Source organism: Hyalella azteca, unplaced genomic scaffold (genome assembly GCF_000764305.2).
Source record: "Hyalella azteca isolate HAZT.00-mixed unplaced genomic scaffold, Hazt_2.0.2 contig2732, whole genome shotgun sequence".
Lineage (NCBI taxonomy): Eukaryota > Metazoa > Arthropoda > Malacostraca > Amphipoda > Hyalellidae > Hyalella > Hyalella azteca.
This window is the reverse complement of record NW_025932995.1, coordinates 50869-77284: the sequence shown is the minus strand read 5'-3', so window position 1 is coordinate 77284 and position 26416 is coordinate 50869. Positions and strand designations below refer to the sequence as shown.

At 38.9% G+C, this 26416-nt stretch overlaps 1 protein-coding gene across 1 annotated transcript in view; it reads left to right on the top strand.

Annotated features, from left to right (window-relative positions):
- Positions 1-6301: 6301 nt before the first annotated feature.
- LOC108667543 (GTPase-activating Rap/Ran-GAP domain-like protein 3) overlaps positions 6302-26416 on the top strand; it is a gene marked incomplete at its 3' end in the record, with an annotated part of 59281 nt that continues 39166 nt past the window's right edge. The window contains exons 1-2 of the mRNA XM_018154583.1: positions 6302-6311; positions 6903-7198. Coding sequence (XP_018010072.1) covers positions 6302-6311; positions 6903-7198 — 306 coding nt within the window. The remainder of the gene's footprint in view (positions 6312-6902; positions 7199-26416) is intronic.

The window sequence follows — 26416 nt, the reverse complement described above, 5'->3', positions numbered from 1 at the left end:
ACTCTTGCCTTTATTGTTTCTTTTTATTTTATTTCTTCATTGTTTCTTCTTGCCGACCACCGGTTTTTTGTCTCGCCGACCACCGTTGACTCCCGCTGCATGCCGCTCTTGAGAACGTCTGTAGCTCTACAAACTCTTGTCTTCGTTCTCAAAACGTCACTTGAAATGCTTGATTTGAGAGCAATTAGGCTATTATTATTATTTTTCCCCATTAAAATTTAACGTGACATCAACAACAAATTGTTTTTTCGTTACCCTGATAGCGCAAGACTTCTTCAAAGTATTGAAGCTTACGACGATAAAAGATCAATGAGCAAATAATGAGGGTGTTGGCTTATTATTTTGCGCTGACCGTATAATGTATATTATTGACATTACATGTAGCAATGAAATGCTTTTATTTATTATTCTATGGATTATCTTGCAGATTAGCAAGACGAGGTTAAAACTATCTCTCGACCGAAGGTTAAATCTTATTTTACGAACCGCTGAGTTTATTCCTTTAAAACAGTTATGTGGTGAAGTATTATTTACTGTGATGTCATTCTGTGATTAAAACAGAACACGCTTGAAGTTAACTGAAAATTGTTCAATATTCAATTTAATTTGGTTCAACAAGCATCTCACGTCGACAAATTTTTAGAAGTGGATCTCTTAATTTATTTTATAATTCGAGGTATCATATATACGCTAAAGTCCCTACACTGCACTTACTGCATGCCTTGTGCATCTCAATGTTGGTGGCGTTATGTCGTTCTATGAACGCCCTTTCAACGCTTGGGTAAATGTCGACCAACCACGGCTGGGCCCATACTTTAAAAAAAAGTTCAGAGATCGTAAGTTCATCCGCCAATCATTGACGGCGTTTCAAGCAAAATCCACCAATCATAGACAAGAAAATAGAGCGTACGTACTTACGTTCACTTAGCAAGTTTCGAAAGAATAAGCCCAGGGGCCTATACTTTCCTATACCTGGTCAATAAGCTGGTTGGTTGGTAAACGGATTAGACAATCGCCGGGAAAATGGGAAATTCAATCGGTCGGCTGAACGAGCGATTGTACAATGTACACTCATGGGTAGTCGTGCGTCGCACGACTAGCGTGACACGAATAGATACGACTGGACGAGTCACAGCGTGACAAGACTAGCCATCGCAAGAACATTTTGTTGTCGCGATCAGCGATCAAGCCGCCGGTACGTCAGTCAACTGGCTGAATAGTTATGTAAATAATTGATTGATTGCTCAAATAACTGATCGCATATTTCGCACAAAATAATTAACATGTTGTACGTTCTGGTTTTTCGATCAGTCGATGTCTGCGCTGTTTGAATTTTCCCACGTGCATATATCGAGGCCGCCAGTGACATGATTTTCGTTAGGGATATAAGTCTGATAAATATTACTGGAGGACAGACACTGAGCGGTGTTATATACAGAAGATTCTTCCCTCAAATTAATATTCAGAAGGTAATAATTAATTTTTTTTTCAATGGCTCCTATGAAAAATTAGCTTTCACACAGAGACAAAACCACACGGTGGTTGTGTTGAACAATCTTGTTCTATGATTATGTTTTATTTGTTGGTGTATTGCCTCGATAAGTATTTCTTTGGCAGAAACCAGTTTGCACGAAATTATTATTCTCCTAAAAGAGGACCATAAATGTGCAATAAGTTTTCCTGATCGTCATTATTATTATTGATAATTTAAACCGATATATTTTAAAGATGCTGTTTAGCCCTCAAAATTTTGCCATAAATTCATACCATAGAAACTTTCTAAATAAACACTTAGCACGCCTTGGATTCGACTTAATTGGCCGTTATTTTTAAGCTGGCTTAGAGCCTCCTGCTAACTCCCATGTCATCCTCCCTCCTCCGTTAAAAAAACTCTCTTCCTCGGATTTTGCAATCTTAAGATGGGAATGGTGTTTTGCACTAATGCGTATTAGCTATTCAAATTAGCTTTCTAGATCTCATGAATATTGCATTGGTCGTCCAAATATTTCGATTTCTAAAAGCTCTGCGGTGAGCCGCGGACTTTGACCAAGTGGTGCCCATGCGAACTGATTCGTCATCGTATCTGTTATTTTATTTCAACCTCAGCTGTTAAAATGAGAGAACAACGGAAGAATAACTGTTGCTGCATTTTTTGCGTTCTATGTGCGCTAACAGTAAGGCCTCAGTGTATACAGAAATTTTTCACCCTTAAATTAGGGATGTTTTGACTTTCTGATCGTTCTTGGATTTGGGCTCATTTGCGTAGAATTTAGTGTATTTTAGTACGTTCTGCACATTGCACTGCCTCCTGCACATGGCACTGCCTCCTGCACATTGCACTGCCTCCTGCACATTGCACTGCCTCCTGCACATTACATTACATCCCGCATATATTACAGTGCTTCCAGCACAATGCTCATTTCCTTCCATCCTGCACTTATCACTGTCTGCTGCTCCTACCTCTACGTGCTGCAAAAAAAAACTTATCACTGTCTGCTGCTCCTACCTCTACGTGCTGCAAAAAAAACTTATCACTGTCTGCTGCTCCTACCTCTACGTGCTGCAAAAAAAAACTTATCACTGTCCGCTGCTCCTACCTCTACGTGCTGCAAAAACAACTCATCACTGTCTGCTGCTCCTACCTCTACGTGCTGCAAAAAAAGACCGCGCAGTTTGGGTCTTGAAGATGACACTCTGTTGGTCTCATGAGGTCTGAGGCGTCGTTGTATGGTGCAAATGTAAGACGTCTTCGGGTGGCTTGGTAAAAATTAGGCAAGCTACAGCAGGCCACTGAACTCTGCCGGCCATGCTATACCTATTAATTCAACAAGAAAATTAAGTTCTTCTTGCAGCATTTGTAAAATTCAATTCTGCAAACTCATCATTACTTACGATGGCCCGCACGTTGACAAGATAATCACACTCCTACTTGAGAAAACATGATGAACGGTAGCCATTTTGGTACATAGTTACAATTTAATGCATTGCCATCTCAGAGCAACGAATTGATTGCGTTTTCTTAAAAATAACGTAGTAAAAATTATCGGCTTTCACACTCAATTCATGTAAGTCAAACCACTGTCCGTTGAAAAGATTTGATCAAAAGGCCAGTCTATTAGATCTGTGAATTAGTCACGGTAACTACAAGAATCGGCGACAGGCCTATCCAGGCCTATTCTTCAACGCCGAAAATACTTTACTATACTAAACAATGTACGACTCTGGATAAAAATTTAGAAGAATTTTTTTTTATTTTCTCTTATCATTGCTGTTCCCTAAACAATCAATTGGAATTTTAAAATTCATTCGCACTGCTGAGGTCACAGAACTTCGGTGCACTTGGGAAGGATTTTAATTCAAATCGAAAATTCCCTCAAGCCGAGGAATTTATTGGCTTTAAAACTGCAAAAAAATTATGTACAAATTTCATGAGTGTCAGTTAAGCCATTTCTAAAATAAAATTTTTATTTTTAACTTCTGAATTTAAACTTGAAAATTCTTCTAAACCTAGAAATTTATACACTTTGAAATTGCAAAAAAAAAAAAACAGTCCAAATTTCACAAGTGTCAGTTCAGTCCTTTCTGGAACAGAATTAGTATTATTTACTCATTAAATTCTAATTGAAAATTCACGTAGAACCTATAATTTTATTTTCTTAACAACGGCAATAAAAGTTCAAATTTCACGATTGTCAGTTCAGCTGTTTCTGAAACGAAAATATACATAACTTTCTAACCGCGTAACTAATTTCCTATATTTATGCATCCTCGTCTTGCCAGCAGCATCAGGTATATTGTTCGCGTGCTAGTATCTAGTTATCAATTAGTAGGTAACATGAACGTCTTGCCTTAGGCCTATATAATGCCGGGTGGATTCACTAGTATATTCCTGCGCTGTCGCATGCTCTTGAGCTCGTGAGATGGATGTATTTAATAATATTCACCCGATAAATAATTTCCTTCAACATCAATCAGATAATCGTTTTATTTATGCTGAGAATGAGCACAAGGTTATTAATAGCGATCAATTTTTTTGCGCTCATCTCCTTTATTTATTAATTTATTCTGTGAGTTTATTACTCACCGAATTTTTGCGCTCCGTACCGTCTTTGATTTTTCAAGTCTCAACGCTGAATAACGCGTCACTATATTTATCGTTTATAGGCCCGGTAACAACGTTGGTTATTAAGCCCTTTAAACCTGCACCCAAAGTATCATAAAAAGCAGTGGTAGCGACTTGTAACTTTACTTAGTTGTCCGACTTGTAACTTTCGTAAATGCCGGACGCGCTTCGTCAAAATCCGTCTAAATATAAGGAGCTAGAGATTTCTGTTTGAGTTTAACACTGAAGTTGCGAGGCTTGTTTGCCCTGCAGCGACTGCTACTCCCTCTATCAGCTGCGCTTGGCTGTGGAGTGGCCATCGAGTGGCCGACGACTGGCAGTCAATCATCAAGCTTGGAAGTTTCTATGGAATGATACGCTTTGTAGTGACGCCGAAGTAAGTGCAGTTATTGGAACCGTCACTCGATATTATCATTTACGATGCGATGTCGTGGCGTCTGGTATATACAACCAAACATCGAGAGCACGTTTTTCGTGCGAAAAAAAACGCATTCCGTGGACTGACTTTTTATTTTAATAGCGATTGACTCGAATGTTGATTATTTCTTTTCTAGCGGGAACTCGGAATATACTCATGCTGTGGCCGACTAGTTGAGATCAATATTAGAGTAGCAAGTTGAGCGTTCGCTACTCTGAGGAACTGGTTGTAAAAATTATGGTTGAAATCAGCCCATGGCATAATCTAAGCTAAGGGCACCACTGTCACGATTTTCCACGACCCAGTTCGCTATTAGTGGTAGATCGTATAGGCTTTTCGTAGCTGAACACACGATAGCAGTGACGATTTTCCTACACGCAGTTCACGTTTCGCTGTTGATCGTAGGTGAACAGTCGATTCAATGACGATTTCCAGGATGCAGTGCAGGATTGACGGTCGATTGAACTTCAACTATCGATCGCAATGGCGATTTCTAGGACGCAGTAAAGGATTGACAGTCGATCGAAGTTCAACTATCGATCGTAATGGCGATTTTCCGGGACGCAATACAGGATTAACGGTCGATCATAGTTCAACTATCGATCGCAGTGACGATTTCTAGGACGCTGAACAGGATTGACAGTCGATCGAACTTCAATTATATCGATCGTAGTGACGATTTCTAGAACGCACAGAATTCCAGTGCATTGTAGTTCATGAATGGCGGTCGATCAAACTTCAACTATCGATCGCAATGGCGATTTCTAGGACGCAGTACAGGAGTGGCGGTCGATCAAACTTCAACTATCGATCGCAGTGACGATTTTTCGGGATGCAATACAAGATTGACAGTCGATCGAAGTTCAACTATCGATCGCAACGGCGATTTCTAGGACGTAGTAAAGGATTGACAGTCGATCGAAATTCAACTATCGATCGCAATGGCGATTTCTAGGACGCTGTACAGGATTGACGGTCGATTGAAGTTCAATTATCGATCGCCGTGACGATTTTCCGACACGCAATTTCCGATTGACGGCAGAGACAGCGTTCATTTGTAGAGGTCTCGAGTGCATGCGATGGGTAACTCAACTATAAGCTCATCGCTGCCGTGTTGCCGCCAGCTCACTCTATTTACTGAAAGTTTTGGCCCCAAGTTTTTTCAGGACTTGGTTGCCCCGGCTAAACTTTTTCTCTTTCAACTTCTTTAGAAACTCATGTTTGAAGATGGCGCAAGTTTGCGGCCTGAAACTCTTTCAGTGGCAGTATTTTTCTTCTGCTGCTTCTAATGAGAGCTCGGATGCGTTACTGGCCAATCAGAGCCTGTTAATTTACTGGAGAAACTAACACTGTGTTCGAAAAACCTCAGCTCGCTATCACGGCAAGTTTGCTCTGTACTTTTAAATCATTCTCTAAAAGTCTATCATGGAAAAATGTCACTAGTTTCGAGTATTTCTGTTATGAATCTTTCCGACTTTTGAGCCTGAGTGTGTTTTTTGATTCTTGTGTCAATATGTTTTGTTTTTTGTCCTCTATTATGTCGAGCTACTTAACGATGAGGATTTTTTGGAGTTAATTGCTAGTAGTCCTTAAAATTCATGTCTCGGTTCAACAGAGAAAAATTAACGCCCCTGCTCTTCTGGAATTTTGTGTTTAACACTAGCTCATCAACTCGCTATGTCACTAATATAGTCGCAATTAACTGTATAAAATTCACGTTGTAATTAATGAAAAATTATCTGAAAACATTCAAATCTAAAATGGACCCTTGTGAGGTTAAATGATTAAACACAACAAAACTTGTCCCCTAACTGTGCAGGAATTTTAAGTTAAAAGGCAAATTCATTGCCGAATTTTTCACTTTTACAGGTGATTAGACTAGAAAGATTATTTGAACTACGTTAGAAACTTTCATCGTATTTACCAGCAAATCCTATGCTTAGAAAATATTCTCGCCATGCATTTAATCATGGACAATTTTGTGACGTCTATTTGAACTTTGAAAGCGTGGTTTTTGTAAGCATCAGTTATTTGGTATGTGACAGAATTATTCGACTGTATTATTTCGATTCATTTTTATTTTTGTACTACAAACATTAGTTAAAAAGAACATAAATGGTCGTGGACTAAAAGCATTAGCGCCAATCATCAGCGACATAAAAATTATTTTGCCCACAATTCATGGTAATTCAGTTGATGTAAATTATTTGCTAATTTAACTATACGTTGGGATTCAGTCTTTCTGTCGACACAGGATCTTGATGTAATGGCCAACATTTTCCTTCTATTTTATATCGTCGTCTATTTTATATCGTCGCGCATCATTGCTAATCACGTCACGCTAGCCTTCTTATGGAGAAGGCGCTGTCCTTCTCGCTGCCTCCTTGCACTACTCGTGTGGAGAGGCCACTGCTCTCCACTCTGCCTCGCTGCACTGCACTTATTATGGAGAGGGCTCTCTCCACGCTGCCTCATGTGGAGAGGCACTGCTCTCCACGCTGCCTCATGTGGAGACAGCGCTCTCCACGCTGCCTCATGTGGAGACAGCGCTCTCCACGTTGCCTCATGTGGAGACAGCGCTCTCCATGCTGTCTCACGTGGAGACAGCGCTCTCCACTCTGCCTCATGTGGAGACAGCGCTCTCCACGCTGCCTCATGTGGAGACAGCGCTCTCCGCGCTACCGTGCTTTATGCATGGCAGAAAATGAGGCCTGAGAGGCGTTACCATGGCGCCTATTGATTATCCGACGCCTCGAGGCAGCTCCTCTGCCTCACAAAGTGCCAATGGCTGCAAATGAAAGGCCTATCCAAAGTTCCCTTGAAATGAAACAAAGAAACTTTGCATCGCCTCAAGTAGTGCATGAGAATAGACGTTCATGGTTCTTATATCTCTTTAAGTAATGTGGTACAGCAGGCAGATAACGGTGTTTATTAATTCAATATGCGTAATCAATGGGTCATCATTCGTCTTCGGTGAATATTGTAAAGTCTTCTTTCTTCTACTTTAGTACGCTGATTTATGTCAATTGCTTTTCGTTTTCCATGATTCTGAAATGTATCATATTCTCAAGTAATCGTTAACTTAAAATTTTATAAACTTGTATTGAAGTTCGCACCTACGAGACTACCTACGTAAAATGAAGGCTTAATTAATATACAAACTCAAAAAAGTTGTTTTAGCATCGCATTAGAAACAAGAACTTTTGAGAGTTGCTGGCAAAAGGATAAGGGAACGAATGTCATGGCTTACTCACAGACGTTTTTTTCTATAGTTTATCGTACTATTTAATTAGCATGCAATAAGTCATCATAAATATTCGTTCGTTCTAATTGAATTTCTAATTTGATTGCATCGATGATCACAATTTGATTCGATTACAATTCGTTGCATCGAATTTCAAATTTTTATTTATTTTAATGCTAGTGCCGATGGCTCACGAATATTTGTGGCAAAAAGCAACAATCGCTGCTGTTTTCACATTTCCTTTCGTTTCCTTTTCAAAAAACTTTGATTTCAGTAATTTTTTCTCAAAATGTTCGTTATGATATATATTTTATTCACTTGGATTTTAAACGCCACTAACCACTGCACGAGTGCTGTGGACTTGACACGTGCCACTAAGAGAAATTAATGAGACTTTGTCCCACTAGCGATGCACTTCTGCTTTTATGTGCGTCATCTCGACAGTTTGCTGGTAAGAAGACGTATCAGTGCTACACGCTGCGAGTGTGGAACTATTTGGCAATTATACCCATACATTTTTCTGTGTTCATACACTGCATCCCTCCCCCCAGAAACACATCCCTCACCCCTGAAGCACATCCCTCACCCCAGAAACACATCCCTCACCCCAGAAACACATCCCTCACCCCAGAAACACATCCCTCACCCCAGAAACACATCCCTCACCCCNTGTCTTCTCTACGTATGTTACACGCTATCCTTCCATTTGTTGTCTTCTCTACGTATGTTACACGCTATCCTTCCATTTGTTGTCTTCTCTACGTATGTTACACGCTATCCTTCCATTTGTTGTCTTCTCTACGTATGTTACACGCTATCCTTCCATTTGTTGTCTTCTCTACGTATGTTACACGCTATCCTTCCATTTGTTGTCTTCTCTACGTATGTTACACGCTATCCTTCCATTTGTTGTCTTCTCTACGTATGTTACACGCTATCCTTCCATTTGTTGTCTTCTCTACGTATGTTACACGCTATCCTTCCATTTGTTGTCTTCTCTACGTATGTTACACGCTATCCTTCCATTTGTTGTCTTCTCTACGACGTTCGTTCAATATTCTCTCTGTTGTAACGTAAAAATTCCTCGCTGATGTATCATGCATAATTTAGTTTGATGTAGGGGTGTGGTAAGGCGGGCGACTCGCAGGGTTAGGCACCGAAATAGGCGAATTCTCTTGCTTTTACTTATGCTATTCGCTGTAAGATTTAATATTAATTTACCTAGTACATGGTCCCAGTTCTCTTGAGATTGATGTATTAACAGTAGCGTCAGTACAACCGAGCTACTTACTCTATTCAATAAACCATTTATATTTATTCGTCGAATCTGCATGGAAATAGTCGTGAAATAAATGCGTGTTATGCAGTGGTAAAGAGGAGTGTCACTTTTTGGACAACAAAACAAGTATTGATTTCCGTGAGGGCTAGGTGTGGCGTGGGTGGCTACCGTGCTACGCCACACGGGTGAGGCACACCATTTGTCAGTCACCGTGGCTGCCGTGGCGTTATCTGTGCCACACGAAAGCCACGCAGGAATTCAACACAAAAGATGTTTCGTCGTTAACTCGACGCCGGCTTTAATAACCCGGATTAGTGACCCGAAAATTCCCGCGTAGACTCATCGGTCCCTTGACTTCCATCGTTCCTCCTCTAACCGTTGATTTAGAGATGGCGCTTCTTGCATTTCTTGTTTATTTTTATTTTGGGGAGGGTTTTCATGCATCATTAACATGTAGCTAGGCTCTATCCCATAGGCCCTATCAATCTTTTATATTAGCTTCCCCATTCAATCTTTAGTAAACTCACTTTCATAGCCTTGCAAACCTCTGTAGGAATAAAACGTTTTTAATTATCCTTTCCAAGCTATTCCATATGCATTTCTTGTTTATTTTTATTTTGGGAGGGTTTTTATGCATCATTAACATGTAGCTGGGCTCTATTCCATAGGCCCTTTCAATCTTTTATATTAGCTTCCCCATTCAATCTTTAGTAAACTCAGTTTCCTAGCCTTGCAAACCTCTATAGGAATAAAACGTTTTTACCTATCTTTTCCAAGCTATTCCATAATATCTTCCAAAATATTTAGTTTTCAATAATTACTCCATCAGTTATTATTTACGTTTCGTTTTTATTTTCATTTCGTTACTCATAATTGAAATGGTTTTATTCAATTCATCGTTTGAACTTCCCTCCCAAAAACTGGGTTCTTCCTCGTCGCGCGCTTCCGCTTCAGAATTTTTAGGCTGGGGTTCTAGGTGGTCTAATTTTTTTTAGGCTGGGGTTCTAGGTGGTCTAATTAGACCTAATTATGTCGGTGCGAGATAATGTGATCCAATTGCTTCCCGCGTCGCTACTCGACGTCGCCCATCCAAATCTTACGCGCAATTTCGCCTCACCGCAAAGTTTGAGCGCAACTTTGTCGGTACGATCATGCGGGCGATCCTCGCGAAACTTTTTTAAGTTTGAGGCCCATTAAATTAACCTTCTAAGGCTCTCTTTTGTTCCTCTTTCCTCATGCCATGACCCTGTCTTACTTCTCCTCAGCTTGAGTATTCATGCTTGTATTTATTTTTTTAATTAATTTCATGAGCAACCTGAAAGTAAAATATTCCGTACATTTTTATTGCGATTGCTGACGCAATGTATTAGTTCACAGAGAAATGTTCATCTAAATGATATAAAGTCTAACGAAGACAAAATTTTACCAATTAAAACATTGGAAAATATCACTTTGCCGTTACTACTAAAAATACTAGTCGATATATTCGCTTTTATTAGCATTTCATTTGAATTTTGTTTCGAGTAGCAGTTTTTGATGAAGTTTTAAACATGACTGTCGATGTTTCATTTATTTATCTATGTTTGGAAAAGTTTTAAGTCTAAAACTGACTGGAAACTCTCATATAATTTGTATTATTAAGTCAGCTTATCTACTACTTGTAAGGTGGAGAATCAGCTCGAAATATTATTGTCAATAAACCAGCAATTCATTCACTATCTGTAACATACATCCCTTTGCTCTTCCATACACCCATCCTTTCCAGTCAGCCCATCTTCCAACACTCCTGTCAGCATAAATATGCAGTCTCTTTGTTATGTGTACATGAAAATCATTTAAAATTACGAATTTTGGGTTTCCGGCGAAACCCAAAATCTTGGTGAAGCATCACCATAGTTCGTGCCCAGGCTTGCAAACCGCTCAATGTTTCACTTAAATCCATCACTTAGAAATTTTTTTTGTCAGTGATTTATTTGCCCTAAACACTTATAATCGTTATCCTTATCTTTAAGCAGGTTCGCCTTCACACAAACCAGTCAATGAAAAGGAGATTTCAGCGGCGAAAAATTCTATGCTCATAAAAATTCTGTTTGATTTAACGACAGCTTCGTTAATCATTCAATCAAGTCCATAAATGCATCAATCGATTTGCACTTTAATAAATAATACGCAAGTGTTTCGATCAAATTAATAAGGAATTGAAAGCCGTGAAGCACCTCGTAACACTGCGTTGTTTATCGTAGCTAACGACCATATATAATTGATGAAACATCGCTCAATTGTTCATTTTGAATTTTATGACCAATTCGTGTTTTGTCTGAAGGCATTCGTCTGATCAATCAAAATTCAATTGCGCAATGCGCAGCCTGTATTAACTTCGGCTCTCTTCACATGAGCAAAATTGCATCATCTGCTTAGCGTATAAATTTTCCATCACTTTTACTGCCCGTGTATCAGTTGAGGAAAACAACTAACCCGTCTGGTTTTCTTTTGCTCTAGAATTGCGAAAAATTGCCTCAATAATCCTCCTTCAATTTAGAATAAAGTTGAAATCTTTTCGTGTCGCTTGATGAGTCATCCTCATGATCCCCAAACTCCCGTCGAGTTGATTGAGTTTCATCGTTGATTAAAACACTGGATTGTAAACAAGGAACTCTTTGCTTGTCGGAACTGTGTAGTGATGGATCATCGTTGTAGTATGACGACGCCTATAAGCCTTCATGCTCGTAGCAATAAGCTTAGTTCGGCATCATCGCTGACGACGTTTTCTCGCAGGCTTGTCGGTCGCTGTGCTGCCGGTAATTACCTTTCCAAAACTCTCAGATTCGGCCATCTCTTTTCTAAACTCCAGAAGCGATATTGCCATTCATAAAATATTGGATGAAGCATTTTTTCTACAGTTTGGAGCAGCCCTTAACATGATCCCTGTAGTATGGTGAGCTTCAGACCATGGTTGTTGTGTTCAAGAGCCCCCAGCTTCTTTCACTCGAGTTACTCGTGAGCGGATGAGCTTGGATCTTCGATTGCAACACATGAAAAACTTCGTCGAGTTGATCGTTGTTAATTGCGTACTACGCAAGCTGTGTGTGCATTGTGGCTGCAGCAGCCACGGATGCTCTTAAATTGTGACGTGGAAAAACAATTTTTGAGTTGTTGACAATCGCTATTTGCCGGACGTCATTACATGCTCGGCGACTCCGTAAGTACATTAGACTTTTATCTCGATAATTGGAGTGTGAGTGAAGCTGCTCTCACGGGTGGCTGGCGGCTGGCTTTACTCATAATCATTCCTGCATAATATTTCATATTGAAAATTAATTGTTTCAATTAATTAAATTCAATAGTTTTGAGAAATAAATTGCTAAGCCGGTCTTTTAATCACTGTCAATTGTCTCTATATAAATCTCAAAAATTTCAACACAGTAGTTGCACGTAAAAAAGCTCTTGGCTTGTCTCAAAACCTAATGAAAATTGCCGAACTCTGCTTAGTTTTATTTTTTTGAGTTTACATTAATAACATGTAATAAATTTATTCTAATGTATCTTCATAACGCTGGATGTAAAGTTTTATCATGTAAATTTTGGACGTAAAAAAATAGATATGAAATGTAAGGAGACTTAAGCTAATCTGTCGTTGTGATGAGGTCTTTATTCCACCAACGCGAGATTTAATTGCGCTAGCTCCTTTACCTTGATGTTAGTAGTTAAAAATTCTAGCGTTACATTTCCGTCCAGGAAATATGTATACCTCCAAGTAAATCTTGCAACGCCACGTGCTGAAATAAAGAATTATAATTCATTAGATCAAAACGAGCGCACGCAGTGTATGAAAATAGGCCATTGGTTTCCTGCATTTAAATTACTACATTACCTTCGCTTTGAGAAATTCACAAACATATACTTAGCTTTTATACGTTTTACAAGCATATACTTTTCATGCAAAAATTTGCGAGTTCAACATCCTAGATCGGAAATATAAAATTAAGAACATTGAAATGCGATGTTTTAACTTCCTCGATATTCCGAGGGATCGTACTTCGATTTTTCCAATACTGCTTTTATTTTTCGAGAACAATACAAATGTTCGGTCAGAATCGATGACGTTATAATTGTATAAGCGATTTGAATGGTCAGCAATCGCAGTAGCGTCGTAGCTTATGTTGCTACACTATATTATGTACTCTAATGTTACTAATAAAGTTACTGCCCTCTGAAGTTTTAGCCAGAACAGATTTTTTTTATTGCAGAATTTATCTGAAGTCTCACCACTCGCATTTGAAGTCTTACCACTCGCATTTGAAGTCTCACCACTTGCATAACCTTGACTGCTCTCAAAAGTTATCACATCAAGTAAATCATATACCGACATACTTTTTATAGAACTCGAAAGTTTTTGACTGAAATGAACTTTGCCACTCACATCAGTCGTTTTTCACACGATAGTTGCAGTTAGCCTCTAGTAAAAATAAAGTTAATTCATCATCTTGAATGTCTCGCACAATCTCGAGTTATATGAAACCATTTCTCCAGGTCTTTTCATTTGCTACGGAAATGTTCGCTCGCCTGCACCTCGGATATGAGGGACGAGCTCAAGTTGGTATTTTCCGGCCATTAGTGGTTGCTTAGCAACCAAGTCGAAACGAACTCGCCGCATTACGTGTAACGGCGAGAGTCGCGCACTGTATCCTTGAAAGTTTTTTTTCTTATTTTCTTATGGTGCGTTAACCCCACTTAGGGCATTGAGTACATCTATGGGGCACTGACCCCAAGTTTGGAGCGTTGCCTCCAACTACGATGCAGCGAACCAAAATGTGTTGCTGGAACCTTGAGGTTCTTTGGCCTCACTTTTAACATTTAGCTACATTTAACCCACGTATGGTGAATTTGCCCCAGGCACGTTTGGTGAACTGACTTCTCCTTTGGTGCTTCGACCATTATTGTGAAGCATTGATGAGAGCTATGATGCATCAACCCCGCTTGTGGAGTGTGGGCTTCATGATAGGTGCAGTAATCTCACCTGTGGTGTATTGACCCCACATATAAGCTATGTTTACTCCACATGTGGTGCAGTAACCACACCTGTGGTGTATTGACCCCACATATAAGCTACATATACTCCACGTGTGGTGCAGTAACTTCACATGTGGTGTATTGACCACACATATAAGCTATGTTTACTCCACGTGTGGTGCATATACGTCACGTATGTTGCATTGACCACACATATAAGCTACATTTACTCCACGTGTGGTACATATATACGTCACCTATGTTGCATTAGGCTCTCATGTGGAGCTGTGACTTATGGTGCATTCAACTAACATTAAATGGATGTTCTTGTTCGTCGTGCGCGAAAGCGCTTTCTTGCGAAGTCTTGCGAATCAGCCGCTTTTCGAGCACATTTTATTTATGGTCGGAATTGGCCCGTGGATCTCTTTATTATGAACTTTATCTGCCTATGCTAACATCATAGCCTATTCTCATATTTCAAGTTATTTCAAAGCTGTCCTAGAGTTGGTATTTATGCCCCAGCTCGGCCTTAGATTACATCTAGAACAATTGTCGTTTTTTGTTAGGAATATCGTCAATCCGTCGAGTATTTTTAATTATATTTTTAATGAGATCGAGTATTTCCAACAAGCTTGTCGACGCTTTTGTACGAGCAAAAAAAAGTTTCGAGTCAGTGGTTTCGTACTTTAATCAACATGCGAGTGCGTAAATAAATTGTTTCTGCACCAATAGACAGTGGCTTTTTATATTCCGCTTCGCTTCAGAAAATTGACCAGCGTCATGGGACTGATGGCCGCGGTCTTCGTTAAGACTCAAGTTGTTTGGTCGCTGAATATTTCCTTGGATACCTTTGAGGACGAACTCTTTCCGCCAATTAAGCGTTGCAGTCCTCCGACGTTATTTTTCGCTAATCACGAAACTCTTTTATCCGCAGGCTCAAAAACTACACCATTGTTTCTGTTTAACATCGCCCACGTTTAGAAAGCCTGACGAAAAAGCTTGTTATGATCACACTTTTCAAGGATTGCAATGAGGATTTTTATTCGAATTTAGGACATCCTCTTTCATTGCTGAAATTTTTTAATGATCGCTGTAAACGATGGATTTTCTTTTAAATCAAAGCACGCGTTTTTGCATCGTATAATTAGTCCCGGGAAAAGTTTCTGTAAATTTCGTTTAGTTACAATCAAGGTTGTTCAAATCCCTATATTTTTATGAATATTCAATTATCGGCGAATTTATTTTGCAAAAAAAACTATACGAAGCGCTTTAACATTCTAATCGATTCTTCATTCATTCTTTTGTCATCAAATGTAAATATTAACGATATAATTTTATTTTCACAATAGATTTCTCTAAAAAAACGTTAACTTCATTATTGGTGATTATTTCAAAACTTCATATGGTTTCTCTTTTGTTCTATCACTGAGGGTAGCTGCGCACAACAGGCAGTTGCGCTACTAGAGGGTAGGAAAACTTTTGTCGCTCTTGTTTTCATTTGCGTCGTCTGCATTGTCTCATTATTCGCTAATTATGGTATCAATTGAGGCACAAGATAGCAGCATTTTATTTTATTTTTATCATTTATTTTATCGTACCGTATTTTTATCGGTATTTTTATCCCAAATCGTATGGTTTAGTTCACCATTATTATTGGAGTTTTTCTGCCCATTTTTTTTAAACTTGGTTTTCAAATAATTGGACGCTAGGCAGAACTCAGGGCACATTTTATTCTTTCTCTCATTCATTGCGGTCAATTGTTCAAATATAATCTAAGTAATTATCGTGGCCTGCCTTTTCAAATTGGCTGTTGGCACCGTAAATGAAATTCATAAGATTTTTCATTGTCTCTCGAGTCAGGACTGGAAAATATTAGAAGATCAAGAATCTTTCAGTGCGGATCACATAAAGTTTGAATTCGGTTCCGATTTTCATCCTTGAGTTTATTAGATCATCATTACGCGATCCATATTTTAATTACAACATCGTTCCTAGATGAATCTCTCTAGTCTAAACAATATTATTGTAGACTTTTTCAACAACGTTCACTCACTTTCGGATACTGAACATCGTTCTTCACAATAATGTGCTTTGTTTTACACCGGTTATCCATCATCATGCGGATTTACAAACATTGTTCCTACGGTTAGATGGATCACTCTAGTCTAAACAATATTATTGTAGATTTTTTCAACAACGTTCACTCACTTTCGGATACTGAACATCGTTCTTCACAATAATACGGTTCGTTTTACACCGGTTATCCATCATCATGCGGATTTACAAACATTGTTCCTACGGTTAGATGAATCTCTCTAGTCTAAACAATATTATTGTAGATTTTTTTAACAACGTTCACTCGCTTTCGGATACTGATCGCATCGTTCTTCACAATAATACGGTTCGTTTTACACCGGTTATCCATCATCATGCGGATGAGACGACGCATTTTTTTCGTTACCAAACTCATATGTACGTCGGACGCTTGCTTCATCCGGCATGGGGGAACGAGCGCGGATTTGACCAATCAATTCCGGCCGAGCGGCGACGGCAGCACATAGAAGGTAACCAAGGACTTTCCGACCAAGCGAACATTCACCACTGATCCCTGCTACGTCGTCTAGTAATTGCCTGGCTCATGTCAAGCTGTGATCGCTCATGCTAAATATTTTGATCCCGCTACGAAAGATAGAAGTATTCTCATTTTTTTTATACGTGATGGAAATAAAAAAAAACGATAGAACGGTCTTCGTTTTACCTATCGTTGCTGGCCGCTCTCAGTCCGTATCAAAACTTACGTTTGGAAGTTTTGATTTCTCCTGGAATATATAAGCAACAAACATTTGATGTCAGAGTTGTGGTGGCTTTGATGAACTTTTATAATAATTTTTACTTGAATACTACGCTTTACGTTGATATTTCTTTTGGTTTGTTGCTGGTTTACAGGGAAACTTTTTACAGCGCTTGCGAAACTCAAGTCAGGGCTGCATGTTTTGAAAAACGTGTGGTCACTGAGAGTTTGCATGAACTTCATTCATGTTTCCGTTGCCATGTAATATTGAGTAATTTTTTGGAGTGAAAATTTATTTTTAACTCGTTGATAATTATTAAAGTGAATTAAAGAATAAAGGATATTAATTGAAGACGAAAAACTTTTAATTGATTGACTATGAATAGCAATTTATATTCAGATTCTACCTTGCATTCTGAAAGTTTAAGCCAGAAGTAGCTTAATTTGTATAAAGTCGTCGAAGTATCACACATAACAGCTACTGGTTCCTCCTGCAAAGAAAATCCGAATCATTTAGATGGTATCTATGATACTTTCACTTCACTGTACAAACATACACATACACATGGATGTGAAGCTCGTTCCCCACGTCCAAGTGGTCTTGAAAATTTTTAATATGATTAATTCTGCTTTCGCGAGAAATCAAACTTTCATTTGTATAATGTGAAAAGTTCTCTTTCTGATTCATTAGAGCAAATAAATCTCAATTTCTTTACAAAATAAATGAATAATTTACTTAGTTCCTGTTCGTCTCTTGAAGATGCTTTCGTCAGCTATCAAATTTTCATTTGTATAATGTGAAAAGTTCTCTTTGTGATTCATTGCAGCAAATAAATCTCAATTTTTTTCAAATAAATAAATAATTTACTTGGTTCCTGTTCGTCTCTGGCAGGATGTAAATGCTGGTACACGGCAGTGGGTTTAGAGTTAGTGTTGCAGTGCAGTTTCTGTTCGTCTCTGGAAGAAGGTAAGTGCTGGTACACGGCAGTGGGTGTAGAGTTAGTGTTGCAGTGCAGTTTCTGTTCGCCTTTGGAAGAAGGTAAACGCTGGTACATGGGCAGTGGGTGTAGAGTTAGTGTTACAGTGCAGTTTCTGTTCGTCTCTGGCAGGAGGTAAATGCTGGTACACGGCAGTGAGTGTAGAGTTAGTGTTGCAGTGCAGTTTCTTTTCGTCTCTGGAAGAAGGTAAACGCTGGTACATGGGCAGTGGGTGTAGAGTTAGTGCTGCAGTGCAGTTTCTGTTCGGCTCTGGCAGAAGGTAAATGCTGGTACATGGCAGTGGGTGTAGAGTTAGTGTTGCAGGGCGTCGAGCGGCCGACGTGTCGGCATTTGGAAGCTCAAACGGCGTTCTAATTCGCAAGTTTACGACCCGTCTCGGACCCGTTAGAAGCTTGCATGCTAATTACTTCTAGCTGTTCTTGCGCTTCCAAAACTCAATAAAGACTCCCATATTAATGGCAGACACTGTACTGATCAGTTGAATCAGATGCTTTTTACCTAATTACTATGGCAATCAACTCCGTCACTGCTGGTATAACACTGGATGTTGTTTGGTCGCGGATAATATCGAATTGAATTCAAAGTATATATTTCCTGATCACCTCTCCTGCAAATGAACATCATGGGAATAATTTTGATATAAAAAAGAGGGAGTCCTATATAAGAGAACCTCTGCATAATTATGAATGCCGGGATGAACTGTCATGTTTTTGCAACAGGATAAATTGAAAACTATGTTATTGTTGTTTAGTTTTAATCTACGTAGTGGAAACCAACATTTATTTGCACTGGAAGGATATATGAATTATTTTTTCAGGCTGTATTTATTCATCAGTACAAATAGAAAAATCAGTTGGTCCATCGCTGATAGGATATAACATCAGTGGTTAACTTCGTTGATTTGTTTTGGTGCTAGTAAATGATGAACGCTTTGCAAAATCAAATTTTGAAATAGTTTTCAAATACCAATTTAATTTCCTTGAACTTGTTGTGATATAATTAGTGGCAAATGCACCTGCAACTCGTTTGCGTGCGGTTCTCTAATTAATACTAGGGAATTTCGGAGGAAATTGTTTTCTTTTGACGTATTTTTTGAAGCTTGTCAAAGAATTTGTGATCTAAATGTAAATGTGGTTAAGCTTTGATCAACCGACCATTTTTCGCTGCAAAAACCTACCCCGAGATTGTAAAAGCAAGCTAGCTGAACTGCAGCATAATTCCTGTGTAATTTTCACTTTGTGGGTGATAAGGGGATGTTTCGTGCCAATTTAAGCGTTTTTCGAAGCGTAAATATCCGGCAGCGCTAATTGTGACCCCATCCCATTAGGATACAAACTGTGGACACAAAAATCTTTTGGTACAAATCGTGGCGAATCAGTGATACTTTCATGTACAAATTCAAGTGTTTTCTCTAGGTAAAAAAAATTATTTTCACGGCGATAAATCCGCTGTACATTTCGACAGGTCTTGGTAATAAGTTATGAACAACGCGTCCATATCAAGAAACCAGATTGCGATTAAATTGCGCACTGAAATATTTGTTTCTGATATCCCGCTTTGTTCGTATGACTTTCTATAATATTTCACAGTGAATTATCTATAGCAGCTCTGTAACATATGCAATACTGAAGTACCACTGGTGTATAATCAGACATTTTATGCATGCATTGTCCTTATTTGCATAACGCACGACGCTCTTGTAACTCATGCACCCAAAGAGCACCTTGCCGAAACGCAGCCTAGTTTATCATCCTCTAGAATCTCGTGCCAATGTTTTCGTTTGTTTTTGAATAATTAACAAAGTGAGCAGACTCGTCTGAAAGCGTTTCTTTTTAGGGAGGACCCAACCAACAGCAGCAGCGACAGACTTAAATTATTTTTACCTCCGAGTTCGGAAGCGTGAGCGAACGTATCTACCCGGCAACGTAGTGCGCACCAGCGCCAGCCTCCATCAAACGCACTCATTGGACTCATTTTTGTAGCGTGTAATTGACGGCATCAAACTGAGAGGTGCGACTAACGCTGTTGATGTTCTAGGGCACCTCATCAGGCCGGTAACGAGACATCAAAGCTTCCTCTAGTATTCCATTAGAGGTGTGCAAATGAACGTATACCTACCGGCCGTCGTATACAGTGTCAGCTAAAAGTGTTCAGCGCGCGCACCCTGTAATACATGGGAATGACACATTACTGTTTATGTCACTCGAAGGCCTATCGCTGCTGATAATGAAGTAATCATACGATTGAAAGCTTCTACATACATTCAGAAGCTTATGCAAATAGCAATTTACCGGCTCAGAGCTGTTTCTGCTTACATTTTGAATGAGTTTGAATTTCTTATATGCTCACAAAATGATTGTTTCGACGATTCTTTTCGCTAACGTTGCAAAGATTTGAATGCTTTTAATAGATTGTTTTTATATACCTAATTTAAATCCAGATCGGAGCTTGGAACACTAGAAAGGCATCTACCAGACACAAAACAAGACGCACTCGTCTTGGTGAGATCAACATCCGTCACATTTCTGGTACGATACATGGGCGTCTTGCCGGGATAAAATTTCATAAACACGTGCATTCAAGTTTGGAGACTCGAACCCAGTGGCTCCTTGAGTTCTTGCATTAATTTTTTATTATTTGATTTCTTTCAGTGAACAAAAAAACTCTGACCATAAAGCATGATTCGTATCTTGTAGTATCCTTCCTGGTCCTGGAGATTTTTGAGGACATCAATAGCCACATACAGCATAAATTATTTCGTTCGAGGATTCATGGTTTAATGATGGCCAACGCAAAGCAACGAGAAAAACAGTCAGGAAATGCGGAACGAACAATGTTCTTCATTAATTTCCTTAGTTTAAAAAAACTGAGCTTCCTATATCTACCAGAGGGTAGTTAACTTATTGAAGGTAATACGACAAATTTTGAAAGTAAGCACACAAACAAATTCAGTGCTTGATCTCTGATGACTTCATATAGGGATATGGTAGCAAGTCACTACGCCATTTTATCACTTTAGAATACATTCAACATTATGACGCTTCAAATTTAACTTCCACCTTGTTGGTGACTGATGATTTTTTTGTGCGCTAAACGACAATTCTCGCGTTGATAATTGTTTGAGCCTAGTCAAAATATAACTAAAATATCGGCGAAACTTAAGGTTGTAAAATTATACTCTTAACCCCTGTTGATTTTAGTTTATCGGCGTAAACTGTTAGTATATTCATCACAAGTTTAAAACATTGACTCCGAAGTGGTACATATGCGTACCACGAAATGTATTTCTCCAGAACGTAGTGGTACATAATTCAGGTTGCGTAAAATAGGCCAAATCCGAGAACAAAAAAGGCCAAAAAGGGCCAATAACTCATTATATACAAGTTTATTTGTAGGTTCCGCTATAAAAATTCCATTTATTTTCTTTTTGCAGAATTTAAAATTTAATTAGAAAGTACCCCTATCATAAATTTTAGCCGGCCAACGCAATTGAGAAAAACTAAATCACGGAATTCGTCCGGAAAAAATGACCGTCTGGCAACCCCGTTTAAAAACAGTACAAAAAATGTAATAATAGTACAAGATGAAGCAATCGGAGTCAAAGTGTTAATTACTCCCATTGTATTTTTAGGGAGACATTTCAGTAATTTTCTGTACTCGTCGCTCTGTACTAATCGAGTAGGAATTACTCTAGTATAGTTGAACCTTCGTACGTGTAAGTTGTGCACTTGGTTTTCCATACCTTTATTAACATAATATTTTAATGTTAATGTGGAATATTTTTAATCTCTCGTAATATTAATAACGACGATGGTCGCACAGGTGAAGGTGCTACGCATTTCGCTCTTGTGATCTGCCATGCGTTTTTCATGGAGTTCATTAAACTCATTGGATTGCAACGAGTCGCTGATGCGCGTCAATAATTGAAAGCGGGCTCTTCTTTGACGATCTTTTTGAGTGTCAGCGAGGCCATGCGACTGCACAAATTGCTGCCGATTAGTGCAGTGCTTTGAGCGCATTAGTGTAAGCTTGTCAAAGAATTTGTGATCTAAATGTAAATGTGGTTAAGCTTTGATCAACCGACCATTTTTCGCTGCAAAAACCTACCCCGAGATTGTAAAAGCAAGCTAGCTGAACTGCAGCATAATTCCTGTGTAATTTTCACTTTGTGGGTGATAAGGGGATGTTTCGTGCCAATTTAAGCGTTTTTCGAAGCGTAAATATCCGGCAGCGCTAATTGTGACCCTATCCCATTAGGATACAAAAATCTTTAGGTACAAATCCTGGCGAATCGGTGATACTTTCATGTCTAAATTCGAGTGTTTTCTCTGGGTAAAAAAAAATATTAGTTTTCACGGCGGTATATCCGCTGCACATGTCGACAGATCTTGGTAATTATGCTACATTAACTAATAATGGTTTTATGATTCTCAATAGTTTAGCTTCCAGCTCAGAATATATGAGCTTATAGTATGTTATATATTCCTTAACAGTTGGTAGTGAATTTATGATGCGGAATACCCTAGATTTTTTTGTCATATATAATATTTGCAACCACTCTCTCTTACGTTGTATTAGTGCATGTCATTTGCATTTTGAATCAAGTCCCCATGAAAATCCTACATTAATAGAAAGGCTGCTTTGTATTTTTTCCTTAATACATCTCAACTTATTGGGGATCAACCTGTGAACTTTTTGAAGATTCAGGTCGCTGAGATATCCGCCGAAAAGTGTTAAATCAATTTTTATACTTTCATTTTTAGCGCATTTTCTCATTTATGGGAAAAAGGCACTATAGTACTCGTCATGTCCGTCCGTCCATCTGTCCGTCTGTCCGTGACTTCACGTTTTCGTTGACGAAAAAATGCGCTCTCTCACTCACTGCAGTGAGTACTGATTTAATTTTTGTTGACATTAAAATTTCTGTTTGGTCACAGCATTACAATGTGAAGCCGTTACGTGCATTAACCACCATTTTCGATTATTACTGATTTGTACAAGATGTTTTAGCGAAGTAATTCTCCGTCTATGAAAAATTCTTGCTCTTATATAATTGCACTGCGCGCCGTGTGTGTTTTCAGTCTTCACACGGTGACGAATAAGTTATAGACAGCGCGTCTATATCAACTAGGAAGACTGTGATAAAATTGCGCACTGAAATATTTATTTCTGATATCCCGCTTTGTTGTTATGGCTATCGATAATAGTTCACAGTGAATTATCTACGTATAGCAGCTCTGTAGCATAAGCAATACTGAAGCATCACTGGTGTATAATCAGACATTTTATGCATGCATTATCCTTATTTGCATAACACACGACGCTCTTGTAACTCATGCACCCAAAGAGCACCTTGCAGAGACGCAGCCTAGTTTATCATCCTCAAGAATCTCGTGCCAATGTTTTCGTTTGTTTTTGAATAATTAACAAAGTGAGCAGACTCGTCTGAAAGCGTTTCTTTTTAGGGGGGACCCAACCAACAGCAGCAGCGACAGACTTAAATTATTTTTACCTCCGAGTTCGGAAGCGTGAGCGAACGTATCTACCCGGCAACGTAGTGCGCACCAGCGCCAGCCTCCATCAAACGCACTCATTGGACTCATTTTTGTAGCGTGTAATTGACGGCATCAAACTGAGAGGTGCGACTAACGCTGTTGATGTTCTAGGGCACCTCATCAGGCCGGTAACGAGACATCAAAGCTTCCTCTAGTATTCCATTAGAGGTGTGCAAATGAACGTATACCTACCGGCCGTCGTATACAGTGTCAGCTAAAAGTGTTCAGCGCGCGCACCCTGTAATACATGGGAATGACACATTACTGTTTATGTCACTCGAAGGCCTATCGCTGCTGATAATGAAGTAATCATACGATTGAAAGCTTCTACATACATTCAGAAGCTTATGCAAATAGCAATTTACCGGCTCAGAGCTGTTTCTGCTTACATTTTGAATGAGTTTGAATTTCTTATATGCTCACAAAATGATTGTTTCGACGATTCTTTTCGCTAACGTTGCAAAGATTTGAATGCTTTTCATAGATTATTTTATATACCTAATTTAAATCCAGATCGGAACCTGGAACACTGGAAATGGATCCACCAGACACAAAACAAGCGCACTTGTCTTGGTGAGATCAACATCCTTCACACTTCTGGTACAACACATGGGCGTCTTGCCGGGATGAATTCCTGGTCCTAAAGATTTTTGAGGACGTCAATAGCCACATACAGCATAAATAAATTCGTTCCAGGATTCATGGATTAATGATGGCCAACGCAAAGCATCGCGAAAAACTGTGTCAGGAGATGCGGAACGAACAATGTTCTTCATTCCTTTCCTTAGTTTCTAAAAACTGAGCTTCCTATATCTACCAGAGGGTAGTTAAGATATTGAAGGATATTGAAGGGTATACGAAAAATTTTGAGAGTAAGTACACAAACAAAGACGGAGGAAAGCTTATGAGACTATATACGACAGACGGCCCTACGAAGTAGTTCAGACCTACACTATACTAGCGATATTCTACCCAACTTTCCACGCGCCAATCTACTTTCTGCTCGTGTACAAACTACACAAAGCAGCTTAAATGGTCACCAATAAAATGTACGGCTTACTGCAGTATGCCTAATGGTTCCATGATTGTCTCTTCTGATGGAACAAAGAGAATAAAGTCGCGTCTTGTGTCTGCCGCAGTTATCCCGTCAAATGAAATACAAGTTATCGGATGTGGTGATTTTACTGCAATTAATTCCCTTTGAACTCGTTCTTGACGATTGATTACTCGAAGCTACTTAGGTGAATTACAAATGCTTGTTAGTTCTCTGTTTTCGTATGCGTTTCACTGAGTTCATGGGCATCTAATCGACATAGAAAATTTCATTGCTCGCTGCATTGCCTCAATGCAGATCCGATTGTAGGAGCATTTTCTTGAATTTAAGGTCTGGGTACAACCACATCATATGCTTGCATTATTTAAAGCTCGTTGTTCTTGGTTCAAATAAAGTTTGTTAATATTTTTATCCAATTTGAACGATTTTTACATAAACATTCATCACATCATAAATAAAAGCGTGCAAATCAATAGCTTTGCATCATTTATGTTTAATTTGTTACGTTCATCAGTAAATGATGCTTCGTTTATCAAATAATAAGGCCGTGCTATATATTAATTAGATTTCCTAATATACTTGTTCATCAAGCGAGACGCTTAATGCGATGCCAGCGTCTGCCCTTAACACTGAAGATCACTAATTAGCAGGAGACTACGAGACGGCTTCTCGAGACGATGTACAAGTGTGACGTGCTCCACAGCTCGTCTCGAGACGACGTATAAGTGACAAAAAATATGAATATTTTTCCTTCAGTCTAGTTGGAATAAAAGAGTTTCAATCTAAATAAAAAAATAAAAGTTCACGTAATGATGAAAGTCATTACCATTTTCTAAACATAACCTGTGCCTAAACTGCCTATGTATTTTCTATTTGAATTTCCAATGCATTTTCTATGCACTTTTCAGAGGAATTTTCAATCCATTTCCTTCATTCATTTTTTGTGCTTGACCGTCCAGGAATCTGTCCTATATTTTAGTCCGAACGAAGTGGTGTGGACGGACCCCAAATTGTCTTCAATAAAAATTCTGGACTGAAGATTTCAAAAGTTCAGTTTCGTTTAAAAGTTCATTGGTGATTGTCTGATCGAATATTGGCTACACGTGCATTCAAGTTTGGAGACTCGAACCAAGCGGCTCCTCGAGTCTCTGCATCAATACTTTATTATTTTATTTCTATCAGTGAACAGAAAAAACCCTGACCATAAAGCATGAATCGTATTTTATGTTGTCAATTGCCACTGAGAATCTTTGCCCGATTCTCAGCCGAGCATTAACCATGGAATTTGTTGGTGTAATATTATTAGCGTATTGGCCTGGTGAGTATTGTCTGAAGGAATCAATTGATGATCTATAACCAGAAAGATCACAATGAATTTAAAAGGAAAGAAAACGCCAAGCAAATTCACCATATCGATATTGAAAACGATATTATTGCACATTGCCCTATTTTGGCAGTGCGTCTGAAACTATGTCCAGAGAACTAAAGATTTTTTTATGAAATATTTCCCGAATGATAATTTGCATGTTTGCTGGTTAATAATTTCAAAATTGGATCTTTCTTCAGGTATAAGGACGTTGTTCCTGCATGGATGCGATCAAACCTGGTCTATGAATATAGTTGTGCGCGCTGCGTATCTGCGTACGTTGGAATAACGTCGCGTAACTTCTACATCCGGGTTTCTGAACACCGCGGCAGGAGCTATCGTTCTAACTTGCCTCTCGCCAAGCCTCCTCATTCTTCCGTGTGCCTCCATGCTGAACAGTGCGACGTGGCTGTATCTGAGAGTGATTTCAGGATACTCGGTTCCACTTCTGGCGGCTTGGATTTGAGGATTTTGGAGTCTCTACATATCTTCAAACGAAAACCGTGTCTCAATAATGCGTTCAATTCAATCCTCTTGAAATAGTGAATAGCTAGAAATTTTTTTAGTGTTTTTTTTTA